A 14,499-nucleotide genomic window follows, 5' to 3' on the forward strand; every position below is an offset into this window, starting at 1 on the left:
TGTCATGCTGATTGATCATTGTCATGGTTCACAGGGTCACTGCTGGGTAAGACTGTTAGTTGCTTCCCTCCCTTGGAATCTTGCATGGCACCTTCTGATTCTATGAATGTTAGTCTTCAGGGAGAAGACTTTCAGGTCAGATTTAACTTGGATCCTCTGAGTCCTATTTCCAAAATGCATAATGTCTTCAACTTCTGGGAAGCAACCAAGACCAACAGCAATAACCTATGATATTTTGAGAAAATCTTGGACTTCCCTTGTCAACAACTAGACATGGAATTTTTCATGCCTAGTACTGCAGTTTCTGTTAGTCTGTGTCTTTCTTAGTCGGGAGTATTATTTGCCCAAATGACATAACTTTATTATATGTATGCATGTATGTACACATGTGTTATATGTAATTTTATTAAGTAAATAAAAAACAATGTTCTTCTGGCTTTTCAAACATCCTTAGTGTTCAATTTTCCTCTTCCCTTTCTTCCTCCATTTTTTCCTTGCTTCCTCCCTCTTCTGATTGCCCTCTCTACTCCCTATTTAAAGCCCTTTGTAGGTTTTCCCGTTTCCCTCTTCATATCACGTTGGCTCCATTAGTGAGGAAATGAGGCTTCTTGGCTGTAAGTGCTATCTTGACAGTCTAGTAATTGGGTGGCTAGGAATGTCTAGGAGGGCAGTAGCACATACGCTATAGATGGAGTGACAGTCTCGTCCTGCGTGCTGGCATGGATCCACTCTCTCGTCCACTTACCTAGTGAACTTATCTGTTGCTCTTTTTACTTAAGTTTTCCATTTGGATATTTTAGTCTGTGTGTCTGTCTGTTTGCCTCTCTCTGCTTCTCTTTTGCAGTCTGCCTGCTTCTCTCCCTCCTCCTCCTTTCTCTTTCCCTCAGGGAGCCTTGAGGCTAATGGGCCCCTCCCCCAGCCTGTTTACCTTTTTCCTCCTCTGTTCAAACCTTTCTATTTGCTGTTTTTCACTTCTGCTGTGTGTTTGCTTTTGTTCATTGAAGCATTTTATCATGGCTGTTTTAAAGTCTTTGTTAGATTATTTTTTTAAAATCTCTCTCACATTGTTGGCTTCTTTGGTTTTACTTTTTCACTCAATTTGCTATTTTCATGTTGTTCTTTTGAATATATGTATTTTTAATTTATACTGTAAATCCTAACCTTAGTCAATGTTGTAGTTAACCTTTCTATTGCTGTAATGAGACATCATGGCCAAGGCATCTTAAAGAATTAAGAATGTATTGGGGCTGACAGTTTCTGAGGAGGAACCCAGGACCAGTATGACAGGGAGCATGGCAGCAGGCAGGCAGGCATGGCCCTGGAGCAGTAGCTGAGAGAGCTTACATCTGATTTGCAAGCATGAGGCAAAGCAAGAGAAACCTAATTGGGAGTGATAGAGCTCAAACCTCTCCTAATAAGGCCACATCTTTTAATCTTTCTCAAACAATGGTTCCTCCTGGGGATGAAATGTTCAAAAGTGGGTGGGGGGAGGGAAGGAGGTAGCATTCTTATCCAAGCCACCACATCTAGGTAATCTTGAATAAGTTTGCCTAATTTCAGTTTTCTCATCTTTAATATAGGAAAATGATAAGCCCTGCCTCATAGTAGTTGTGAGAATTAAGTAATGCTAGTGAAATTCTAGAGCAGAGCCAGTACTGTACCAGCAACATAGCTGTGCGCTCTGGCCACATTCTGAAAGCCCCACAGTGGGAGTAGACAAACGACAAAATCAGCAACAAAAGATTGTAGGTGGGAGAATGGGCTGGGGACCGTTTAGAATATAATGGAGTGTAACAAGCCCCAGCAAGGAAATGTGATGTTTAGTGGAAGTCCACAAGCAAAACTGAGTTTAGTCAAGGAACAGACCTAGGGTGGTTACATGAAAAAAGCGATCCAAAACAGTGATGAAAAGTTGAATACCGTTCAGTGGCAACGACTGTTTAAAATGGCTGGATTCTGTTTTGGCAGAAGTGTGTTTAGTTTATCCTAGTGGAAATAAAAATATAGTTTTCTGGGAAAACCTAAATGACAAGTTAAAGATCTTTAAATGTTCATATCTTAATTTGTTATTTGATCATATTTTAGGTCATTATATTATTGAAAAGCAACTTAATTTTAAAACATAAAAAAACTGAATTTTAGTGATCTTTATGGTTATCAATATTGAAGTTGAAAACCACTCAGAAACTGACCACCAATTATATAAATTCACATGTCTATGGCTGCCCTTCTAAGTGGACTCTAAAAGGAAATCTTTATTCACAGACGAAACTCAGCTTAGACTTTACTGTGTAGTAGGAAGCCTTACCTCTATGCAAGCACGCACACTGAGATGCTGCAGGGGCATTCTTACTGCTCTATTGCAGTACCATTGGTGAGCTGCCTTATAGTAACAAAAGCTAGGGGCTGCACACCTACAGTCCCAGTGGTCAATAGGCAAACGTAGGAGGTTTGCTCCCCTTGGAGCCAGGCGAGGATACGTAGAGGGGTCCTGTTTAAAATCAAAATTAAGAAATCCACAGTCTGAAGTAATATTAACTTTTTTGATTTCTTTTTCTTTTTTTTAATTTATTTTTTATTAGTTCTTTGAGAATTTGTGCAATATATATTGTTATTCATCCTTCCTTTGGTCCCTCCAAGATCCACTCCCCCATTTCCTGTCTTCCTTGTTTCTTGATTTACTGAATTGAGCATATAATTTACAGTTATATAATTTAAATTATTTAAATAAAAGTTATAGTGTACATGTAGATACAGTAAACAAGATGGAGGAATAATAACATTTCACTTGTCAAGCTGAAAAATATGTTTATAATTTTAATTGAAGAATAGTAAACTGTATGTGGCTTGTACACTTTGATCCCTTTTGACATGTTTATAAACCTGTGAAGTGAGTACTTCTACACTCCACCCCACCAAAGTTTCCTCTTGGCCCTTTTTAATTTGCCACTCTTGCCTGCTTCATTCCCAGGCAACGACTGACCTGCTCTCTGTCACTGTTAATAAATGGTAACATTCTTTAAACATAATATCCAACACCAGAATAGGAAATAAGACACTTTGAAATATTTCTGTGGGAATGTGAAATTAGTACAATTTTTTTTTTTTAGGGCACTTCAGTAATGTAAAAACATTTTAAATGCATATCCTTTCAGTTAGAATTCTTTTTGCACTTCAGGAAACAAATGTCTGTGTGAACAAGGGTTAAAGTTGTCAAAATTAGAAACATTCAGTGTACAGCAGTGTAGGGCTTTGTTTTCTGTTTTTGTTTCTAATGTGGTACTCAGGGTCAAAGTCAGACTTTGGATGTACTAGGAGGAACTCTGCCACTCAGCTGTTCCCTTAACCCTAATCCTGGAACTTCATTAAAAAGCAAAAACAAAAAACAATCCAGATAACCCAAATGCCATGCTTTTAAAATTAGTAGAGAAGTGTTATTTGGTAAACACAGAATTCATATCATAGTTTTGGATTTTGACTTCTGTTGAGGTTATAACAAGTATAAACATGTAGATGAAAAAGACTAAAACATCTTTAAAGCAACAGGTTTACCTTCTGTTGACTATGGAGATTTCTACAGTACATTTTTTCTTAACATATTTTAGATTAAAGTTTCTCTGGAATTAAAAAATATACTTATTAATGTATAGCACATGAAAACAAACTCAGAGGTATAAAAGCACTATAAAATTGAATATATATGTGTGTGTGTATACACATACATACACACATACATACATACATGCATGCATATTATTTTAAGCAGGTTTAGTTGTGTGAAAGCACAAAACTTTGTTGGTTTTTTTTTTAATTACAATAAAGAACCCTTGCCTTTTGCTTTTCAGCTCCCATACTTTCTTGCATCCCAGTGGTGAGAAGCTTGTTAGGAACTTTTGGAGGATTTTTGCAGCACAAACTCTGCAGGCCTCCCATGGACATGCTGTCCACTGCCTTAGTTCTCTCCTCCTCGCCTGCATCTCCTCACTCCTGGACATAATGAGGCACATACATGTGTATGATCTGTTTTAATTTTCTTCCCCTAATATGCTGCCTGTACACACACACACACACACACACACACACACACACACACACACACACACACACACAAACTGTGTAATAGAAGAAAAGGTGTGTTGGTTGGCATATGGTTCCTTGGCTGAAAGGTCCATGCAGGCAAAGGAAGTAGAAATGACAAAGAGGGGGAGATGTTCAGAAACCTTTTGAGTATGTATGGTAAATGACCATAAGGTGTGATTCAAGGCTTATAAATTTTTGGGAGACTGAAGGTAGGAACATCTAGGATGGGCAAAGGTCATTGAGGGCTTAGGGTACCAAAATGTCTCATTAGCATAAGGAAGCATTTCAGGAAACTCAGGTGCTTGTTGAGTGGGTTATCAGGAGAAAGGAAATTGATTCTGTAATCTCACTAAGGCTGAGTGATACTCCTCAGGTGATGGGGGTGGGGCTTCTACTTCCCCAGACAAGGTCAGAGAAGGAGAAGCCCTGCCCATGAAGGGAGTCTCCATATTGCTAAGCTCAGAGGCTGTCTAGCCGTGGTAGATTTTGACCATAATTAGCAGAATTTTCCCACATTGGTATCAGACTGGACAATCAGAAAGTGTGTCTGTAGCATAGGCTTTTCACAAAAGAATTTGGTAGGCAAGAATGGAGTGATACAGAGTCAGATAGACTTCCTGTGTCTTCTGAAGGAGTTTACATACTGTAGTGTAAGTCATGGGGAACTAGTGCATGGTGTAAGCATTTCCTTGGGGAAATGAGAGATTATGAATGCATGGACTTTTTTTTTTTTATCTCCAAACACTGCAGTGTTACAACACTACATAGGTGTGTTCTCCTGAGGAAACATCTAGAGACTAGTCAGTGAGGCTTCTGAACCCCAGGCAAACATGAGAGCAGCCATGCAGCTCTAGCTATACTAAAATTGTTAGGAAAAAATTAAATATATTTGTGCTATATTTCTAGCCAAGGACGTTGTTCTTACAGATGAGGCAACCTTCCTACTAGCTCCCAGATTCTCTCTTAAGAAGAAGAAAGGATACATCATGTGTCTAGTACTTCAGCTGTTCTGAGGTCTACCCAGACCATTAGCCTATCTGAGAATACTAAAGGATGTGTCATACTCAGCCACCCAGGGCCATTAAGAAGACAGAGAAAGGTGGTGATTGTAATAGTCATTTCTAACCTAACCCAGAGCTAGCAGCTAACAAGCTTTAGTGTCTGGAGAGATGGCAAGTACCTTAAAGCATTTAATGTTTCTATGGAAGACCTGAGTTAGATTCCCAGCAACCACATCAGGTGGCTCACAAGTGCAGTTCTAGGGATCTAGTACCCTCTTCTGGCCTCCTTCCACATACATATATACATACATACATGCATACATACATACATACATACATGCAATTTAAAATAGAAGTAAAAGGAGTTCACAATTCAAGATGACCATGGCCACCACCACCCTCAGGACCTGGAAGCCTGAAAGACCCACGGGGTCCAAGGGGAGATACAGCAGCAGAGAACCCTGTAGAGCCCAGAGCATCTTCAGAACAACTTTTAAAAAGGCAGGTCTTACGGGAAGATGTTTTTAAAAAGTGGTCTCATGAAATTGGAAGGAAAGATGGCAGAGCAGAGCTGCATGTGTGTGGAAGGGTGGGGAAACCAGAGAGAGGGAGACCACAGGAATGGGAGCAGTACAGAGCACAGCTGCAGCACGCACAGGTTCCTCAGCTCTGAGATGTTGAGGCCAGTGTCCCTAGCCTGGAGCAGCTGATATCCTTACTGCTCACCCTGCTTTGGCATGCAGTGACAGGAGCTGGCTGAGGAGCTGCCTGTGGGCTGCAAGTGGGTCATACCTGGTGAGCAGGCAGGGGAGCTGACACCAAGGGCAGATAAGTGTGAAGCAGCCTGGAGCTCTTGAGGATCCTATCTCCCCACCCCAGATGCCCTGCCCAGACACAGACAACCCTGATTCTGGGCAACAACAGAATATCCAAGATGAGTCTCAGTGATAGTCCAGTATTTATGGTGCTTCAGAAATTAGAAACTTTGAACCAGACTAATGACTCATTGCAGTAAGTGTTTGCATATAAAGCTGTTGAAGCAAAAAATACAGTGTGACACAGTGCAGTTTGCAATACCACTTCCATGAATAAATGTGCAATGAAGAGGTAGGAAAGATGGCAGAACAGAAAGGTGGGACTAGAGATGTGACAGCTGTGGGAGCATGCCATTGCTGTGTAGGGCTGGTCAGGTAGTATGCAGCAGCCTGACACTTGTGCAGACTCAGTCCCCACATGTGCTGCCCAGCCACCTGATTGCCCTGGCTCTCGGCAACAGCAGCATGTCCAAGATGGAGAATGATTCATTTTCTGGATTGGCCTCCTCAAAAAACCTCAATAGTCTGTGCTGCTGCTAAAGGCCATGTTGTTGTCTATGGTCCATATTAGCATAGAAGGCTGCCGAGAACCAGCCTTGGCTTGGAGAGAGGGTCCTGAGGAAGAGGTGTTTGGGAGCTGCAAAAGAATGACTCAAAGTCAATCATGAGTACAAGCTGACACCTCTGTAGTCTTCTTGAGATAACCTTCCAGATAGCTGTGTAGATAACTCTAGGCTTTGTAGTCTACTAGAGACAGCTCTCTGCTCTAGACAGCTCTCTCATGCTGGGGGTTGGGGGGAGGGCTTTCTGAATAGCTCATGGGTTTTCCGATCAAAGTCAGAAATCCTGCTAGAAAAATTCTAAGAGAGATGTTCACTCTCTAAGCAGGTCTCTCTGGGTAGTTTTCTCTTGAAAATAAAGCCTCATCTTTTCTTTACATATCAATACAGTCATTTACTCCAGGTTACCTTTTGATTATCCCATAAATCACCATTTTATGACCTTAGCCCTTTGATTCTTAAGGAAAGACAGTAAGTACATTTTTTTAAACATAGCAAATGATTTCAGACATCTGCCTGCCTTTATAAGCACAGATAATAAGCTAACTTGGTGGGATCCAGCTCTGAGATCACCATTCCCACTATGCCTGGACCCAAATTTACTCTATCCCAGGCTGACCTTGAACTCAGGGATCTACCTGACTTCGTAAACACAAACAATAAACTTGGCTGGGTGAGATCCTGCCCTACAATCACCACTCCTTGTATCTCTTTATCTCCTTCCTTAATATCTCTCTGACAAGCTGGCTCATAATGCAACTGCCTCTGTTCTTTTAGGTCCATGAAGCCCCTCATAGAATTCATATTGAATCCTTATATTTTTACATATTTTTTGAGAAATCTGTTTATATAATTTTTAAACTCATGTTTTCAGAGTTCTTTCCCATACCCTTAAAGACTGTTGTGAAGGTCACAGTATTTGCCATTTAGCTTCCCAGACTTGTGCTGCTTCTAATTATAATGGAGTCATTAACTTTGGCAGAGAGAACATCTCCTGAAGGAAGAGCATAAAGTAAATAATACACATTATTATACAAACAAGCTTTACGCCTAATGAAGACCCCCAAACTTGGGAGACCTTTACTCAAGTCTCGTGAAGTCATAACCACCCACAAACTCGCAAGACATCGTACCTGGATGCAATCAGCAGAGGTTTATTAGGGAAGAGAGCTGGCAGCCAACGATCAAACTGCTCACCCATGCAGGAGTAGAGTTTGACCAAGCCAGTCAGTCTGAGAAGTGTTTTTAAAGGGGGAAACCACAAACCTGGAGAATGAGTAGGGGGTGAAAGGTTGCCAAGGAAATATAACAATAAAAATAGTGGAGAATTCCAGAGGAACACAACCTAAGTGAATCAGGGTTATGTGGAAAACACTCTGCACACCCACTCCTCACAAAAATGTGGTCCTGCCATGTCACTTGTTCAACTATTTCTCAGTTGTTGCCTTGTCACTCTGCCCAACTATTTCTCAGTTGTTACTTTGTCACTTTTCCCTGTCATCGTGGCTACTAGCTTCCCAGCCCCACCTAGATGACTTGTATCTTTTTTTGTGGTCAGGAATGTGTCTTCCTGCTTTGGGTCTTCCCCACCCACAGGTGGGTTTTCTTCCCTGAGGCTTGAGGAATGTTAATCTCCTCTGGCTCAGGGATAATGTTCCCGGAATGTATCCCGGGGCAGTGAAGGCCTGAAATCTTACATTCAGTTCCGATTTCTGGAACCTGCATTCTTTTGCTCAGGTGTAGGGTAAAGAAAAAGCCTATATATATTTCATAAAATGGTCTTTGTAATTTTTCACTCTACACTACCAACTGTCAACAGTTGTGAAGGTCCATGCCCTGCTAGCTCTGTTCCAGGGGCAGGATCTGTATCTTGCTTTCTTCTGATGGCCATGCAGGACTTGGCAGGAGGCCTTGTAGATATCCATGGTCTGTGCTGCTGTCAGAAGCCGTGTTGGTATCTGTGGTTTGTGCTACCATCAGAGACCATGCAGATTAGTGATCCTGCTGCAACTAGCTCTTATGGGCAAGGAAGCCTCTTTTGCAGTGATATCAATGACTTCAGACTCATAATTGAGAATGAAGGCTTCTGTGACCCTCACCCACTCCAAAAGAAACAGTCTAGACAGGAAGCCTTTGAAAGAGAGTCCTTAAGAATTGTGATAAAGATGCTGAAGTGCAACTCTCCACAGTTGATGGCTTCTAGTGGGGTTGGGGTGGGGAAGGACTCAGTTATCTTTAAGGAAATGGCCTCTGGGAGTTAGACCATGCTCCAATGAGTATATGGACAACACAAACTGTACTTGTTGTGGTATTTTTTTTAATGAGGGAAAAAGGGTGGGTGGGTGAACCTAGAAGGAATGGGAAGTGAATGTCTTCAGTGTGCATTGTGTGGAATTCCCAAATAATAAAAGTGTTGTGTTGGGGGAAAAAAGTACAGTCTTGAAGAAAATAAACAAAACTTCAGTGTCCAGGGTTGTCTAGGGGTGACCTTGTGAGGAGGAAAGGAAAGTAGGCCACTGGATGTTAGAGTCTGTACTCTGAAGGTGATATTTGGACTGATGCTGCCTTCCTTTTGTCTTCTGTGCCTCAGTTGATGCATATTTGGGGATGTTTCCTCTGTTATATGAGATACAAAAATACTGGACATGGGAGTGAAGATGCTGTACATTCCCAGCCTCCTTCACATGGGACTTTTGCACTAGTGTCAGCCTCTGAATAGATGCTGTACTCCCTCCATAGGCATCAGGAGGAGGCTCAGTGAACAGTTTCTTGTTTCCTTCTCACTACAGCAAAGGAAGTCAGTGACTCCATAATGCTATAATGTGTTTCTGTATTAATTATTTTAAGTGCATTAACAGTGTACCTTTATTTTATTCATAGCTCCAAAAGGGATTCTTCATCTTTCTCCTGATGTTTATCAAGAGATGGAAGCCAGCCGCCACAGAGTGACCTCTGGCACAACTCTAGGCTACTTATCACCCAAAGATATGAACCAACCTTCAAGCTCTTTCTTCAGTGTGTCTCCCTCATCGACCAGTTCAGCCACAGTTGCCAGGGAACTCCTTATGAATGGAACATCTCCTACTGCTGAAGCCATAGGTTTAAAAGGAAATTCTCCTACTCCCCCTTGTTCTTCAGTACAGCCTTCAAAACAACTGGAATATTTAGCAAGGATTCAAGGCTTTCAGGTATGATTTTAAAGGAAAAACAAAAAGAGAAAGTAAAACTCATTAGCCCCAAATCATTTCTGTCCATGAGAAGGCTCATTCTTGCCTGGTGATGTGGCCTCCATACCATTAACATTGTAAGTTATTTAGAAACACAAAAGACAGAAAAAAAGAGAGTCATAGCACATACTTTGTTTTCTGTCACTTCTGTCCAGGGACTCTGTTGCTGCCTGGCTCTCTGCTACATTCATATTCACATTTATACTCTCCGTCTCTGTCCCTCTTTCTCCCTCTTCCTCTCCAATCCTGTCTCCCTTCCTCTCTCCCCCTCCCCGGCCCCTTTCCCTCCATGTCTCCATCTTTGCCTTCCTCCTGGATCCTGTCTTCCAGTTGGTGTTGATTGGCACATCTTCCTTCTCACTTTGTTTTGCACAAACAAGATTCTCCCAGGAGACATTTGGTGTTAGTGTTGATATCACTTCCCCTTTTTACAGTCATGGTTGAGTCTTTCTGCTGCTGATTTGATTTTATAGCAGTTTTGAATTTCCCATCCTGCAGTTAGTAATGACACAGGTACATTTATAAGGTCCAGCACCCTTGAAGTCTTTTACCTTAGGGGGCATTAAACATGGCACTGAGCACTTTCTGATGGTTGGGGTATAATGAGTGTCAGTTGTACTGGATCATGTGCTGAGCCAGGGTGGTGGAGAAGCATCTACCTCCACTGATACAGCCGCTGTCTCATGTTGACCTCAGACCAGCACACAGCTGAGTCATGTGTATGGATTTGGGAATGATGCTTTTCCCCTATTTATTCTTGAGCCCTCTTGGGGGCGGGGGGAAATACCCTATGAAACCAACAATTCTTTATATACATGAGAGATTTTAAAGGAATTGTTAACTGTGGGAAGGGAAGTTCATGTGTGCTGACTCCTAGTTGCCTTGAAAGCCATGTACTGAAAATGTAACTGTCAACCAATGGGATGAGACTGCAGCTTGTGTGTGCACAGGACGCTCTGACTCCCCACATTTCATTGCTTCACCTTCCATCTTAGTCTTCCTCCTTAAGAACAAACTCTGTAATTTCTTGTAGAAATGTTCTAGATCTGTATTGTGTAGAAGATCATGTATTATAAATGTTTCACAGTGTCAGTTATACAATGAGAACGAAGATCATGTGTTGGGAGTATTTTGCATGTTTGGTTTGGGTTTTTTTTGTTTTTTTTTTTGTTTTTTTTACTTTAAAGATCCCTTCTGATTCTTTCAGTTCTATCACTAGATAGTTGCTAGTGTTTTTAATCAGACTATTAATATGAAGTTGAAGAAGCTGTTACCAATTATTGACTCTGTCATCTGAAATTTAAATGCTTAATTTCAAGTTATAATTTTAGAATTTGTTATTTACCTTAAGAATTATAATAAATCACTGTTTAAACAAAAGACTTTGATTCATATAGTGAAAGCACTAGACTAAGATTTAGTTCTACCAATAATCTACATAGGATAAATTAAAATAAACTGTGATGAAAAGAAACCCACTGCTCATTTGTAAAAGCCTGCAAGCGATGGTTCATCTGTGTGCACACAGCTCATGTTGCAGTCTGGTTCTTGGCTGAACTTCGACATTTCTAAGTTTCTTATGCATTAGTTCTTGGCCATGACAGCAGCTATAATCTTATCCTATCTTCACCAAATTGTGGTCTACTACGCCTATCGATCGCTGGACTCACTGCTTAGACCTGTCTCAGAAGCTTGTGCTGAGGTAGTATACTTTTACTCACAAAGTAAATAATCTCCAGATCTGTGACCATGGTTTTTACACATTACTATGCTGCTTCACTGGAATGAGCTGGCGCTGGTGGGAAATGTGCTGCCCGTGGATCACAGCCTGCAGCCACAAGGCAAACAGTCTTTGGAGAGTAGCCTCTGGCCTGTCGTATGTGTACACATCATCATGTCACCCTAGAAGGTTCTTTGTGATAAGTGATTAAAGTGTATTTCTTTCTCGGTAATTTTCTCAGGTAGGAAAACGTACAGATTTTTCTTACACGATTTAATTAGACTGTAGCTAGAAATTATAAGACCAGCTTGTTAGAAATTATATGCTCTTCTGTTACTTTTGTTTATGGAATTTGAAAACAATAAATTCATTTTCTTGGTTTGTAGGCCAATAACTGTTCATCTCATTCCACATTGAACAGTTGTCATTCCTACTGAATGTGTATAGACTCTGCTTGAGCCTTCAGTTTTCCTCTGTGATTTGAATTAAACCTAATTATGCTACTGTATGTGTTAGCTTTATTGTATTGCCAAATGAAGGCAAATGGTTTGCTTTAACTTAATTTTATTTTTATTTCCCAGTCTTTAATTGAAATTTACAAATGACAAAAAGGTAATTTGCTCAGGCACATGTAGGTATTTTCACTTTTTGTTTAAATCTATAAAATTTATTACACAGTGAATGCTCTTAACAAAACTGATATCACAAAGCAGAGTGTGACTGACACCCATTCCTAGTCATCCTTTCATTCTCAGGAATTCCCATCGAAGATTTTTACATTTTATTTTGGAATGTGTTTATGAGAGAGTGTGTGTGTGTGTGTGTGCATGTGTGTGAGAGTGTATGTGTGTGTGAGTGTATATGTGTGTGTGTATGAGAGAGAGAGAGAGAGAGAGAGAGAGAGAGTGTGTGTGTGTGTGTGTATGTGTGCACGCGTGCACGTGTTTGTACAGATGCTCTTGGAGGCCAAAGGCATCAGATGCTCTGGAACTGGATCACAGGTGGGTACTGGGAACTGGACTCCGGTCCTTTACAAGAACACTCAAAGACTGCTGAGCCCTCTTGTAGGCCTCTACCACCGAAAGAGGAAATGTCTTTCGAACCCTTTCATAAATGAATATTTTTTTCTCTTAAGTTCTATTGAGTGCATTTTAATCATCTCTCAAAACCTGGAAATTCTTACTAATTTGTCATTTTTAGAAAAGTATTTATGTCAATAGTTTGTGAACCCCAGACATCGTCTAACATAACTAGTCTGCATTTATAACCCCTACATATTTGAAAGAAAAAGTCAAAGCTATATAGTTAAGTCATAGTGTTCCAGAATTTCCTGTTGTAACCTTTGCTACTCTTTAGTTACAAAACCATACAGTCTTTCAAAGTTGTTCAGTTTATCAGAAAACTGTGGCAAAGATAGTTGGAACCCTGGGCATTTCAGCTGAAGTAGATGATTTTGTCTTATACATTGCCTCCTTCTTAAAGGATTTACCCTTACTATGTGTTTTGTACTAATAGGAACAATGATCAGTTGCTTGTTCAAAGGAGTCATGAGGAAATTTCAATTTGAAATGAAAATGAAGTCACTTTAGCAAATAACTTTCTTAGATGTAATTACTTTCACTTTGATCTTCTCTGGCATGTGATTACCATTCAGTGCATGGTATCATTTGTGAGCCCTTTAGAATGAAATATACTATTTATTCCTTACAAGACTGACACAGGGAAGCACTTAATTGGTGTTTCAATTAAACCATATTAGTTTATTTTTAAAAATGTGAGTTTTACATAGTGATGCCATTTCTAGCTAAAAGAGACTATGTACTTAAGCAGGAAATGGGTTTTTTTTTTTTTTTTTGGTTTTTAGTTTTGTTTTTTGTTTTTGTTTGTTTGTTTGTTTTTGATAAAACTCATGTAACTACTTTCATCTGCCTTCTCTTGAAGTTAGTTGCTTTGGATTTACTTTGATGGTACAGGCTTTGTGATAGGCCTACAGTGTGATATTAATATAGATTGCATTGTGATGGAGTACAGGTAGGAAGGAAAGGCTAGGCTCCCTCAGAATCTTCTTTTCTCCTTCTATTCTCCACACAGAATACTTAATAATCCACTTTTTAAAATCTTCAAAGTAGATGTTTACAGTGGAGTATTTTCTTGTTGTTGGTGGTGGTTTTTAAGAATGGGATATGTAATTTTTAAATGGCCAATAAAAGTACAATTTTTTGCAAATAGAATATGGAGAAAGAAGCTGTTCATCTTCTCCACATTCTCCTTGCAACATTACCTTCACTGTGTTCCATTTGAGTTCAGATCCTCATCTGAGCTGTGATGTAAGTCACAATCTAGAGTGGTAAGAAAGAGGCCTTATGGTCTTAGTCTATGATTTCCAGTTGAAAGCACTTCTTGTGCTTAACCTCAGCTTCTTTCCGAAGACTCAGAAAATTAGGTATGTATTTGGTCTTCCTATAGTGACTTGAATGCTTAGGCATATTCTTTGAATGGGGAACTCAGTGTATGCAAGTTGACTTACTGTGTCAGATATTGTTAGACTGTATGCTGGCTAAACCCCCAGAAGTTTGCAAACACATAACTATTTTTTAAAAATTGAGTTACAGATCACCTCCATTACAGAATTCTGCATCACCCCATTTCACTGAAACATAAAAATCCTGGTGTTTGAAGAAAGAAATCTTGGTGTTCAATTTGAAATAAAAATGAATAATGTTAGCAAGCTATCTTTCTTAGATGTATTTAATTTCTTACTTTGGTGGGTAGCAGTTACACAGGTAAGAAAGAAGCAAAGAAGACTGGTTTGGCACCAAATTGTTCAAAACTGACCTTATTCTAAAGAGCTGCAGTATATCCATTAAATGGTATCATTTTTATAAACTTTGACAGTAAAGGATAGTATACTCCATTTTCCCACATAAAAACCATAAAGGCACACTTAGTGTTTTAGATGTCTAAAGGCAAAGACACTACACCTGAAGTAAGTGACTATGGTGCAGGAGGAAAATGGCTGTCATCGTGTATCGTCCCTAAGCAGAGCCATTTCTTTTTTTTTTTTTAATTGGATATTTTATTTACATTTCAGATGCC

General features: G+C 39.9%; 1 protein-coding gene and 1 non-coding gene across 5 annotated transcripts in view; one reads left to right on the forward strand and one right to left on the reverse strand.

Annotated features, from left to right (window-relative positions):
* Positions 1-14,499, forward strand: part of Stau2 (staufen double-stranded RNA binding protein 2) — a 248,340-nt gene that overhangs the window by 128,990 nt on the left and 104,851 nt on the right. For 3 of the 4 annotated variants that reach the window (XM_076924313.1, XM_076924312.1, XM_076924311.1), the window contains one exon: positions 9,337-9,644. In XM_076924313.1, coding sequence (XP_076780428.1) covers positions 9,337-9,644 — 308 coding nt within the window. Of the gene's footprint in view, positions 1-9,336; positions 11,912-14,499 lie in introns of those variants that run through there. The other variant, XM_076924314.1, reaches the window with a different exon arrangement.
* LOC143438682 (U7 small nuclear RNA) lies at positions 6,715-6,775 on the reverse strand. Its single transcript, XR_013107385.1, has one exon. It is a non-coding gene; the product is annotated as a U7 small nuclear RNA (small nuclear RNA).

Source organism: Arvicanthis niloticus, chromosome 25, assembly GCF_011762505.2.
Source record: "Arvicanthis niloticus isolate mArvNil1 chromosome 25, mArvNil1.pat.X, whole genome shotgun sequence".
Classification (NCBI taxonomy): domain Eukaryota; kingdom Metazoa; phylum Chordata; class Mammalia; order Rodentia; family Muridae; genus Arvicanthis; species Arvicanthis niloticus.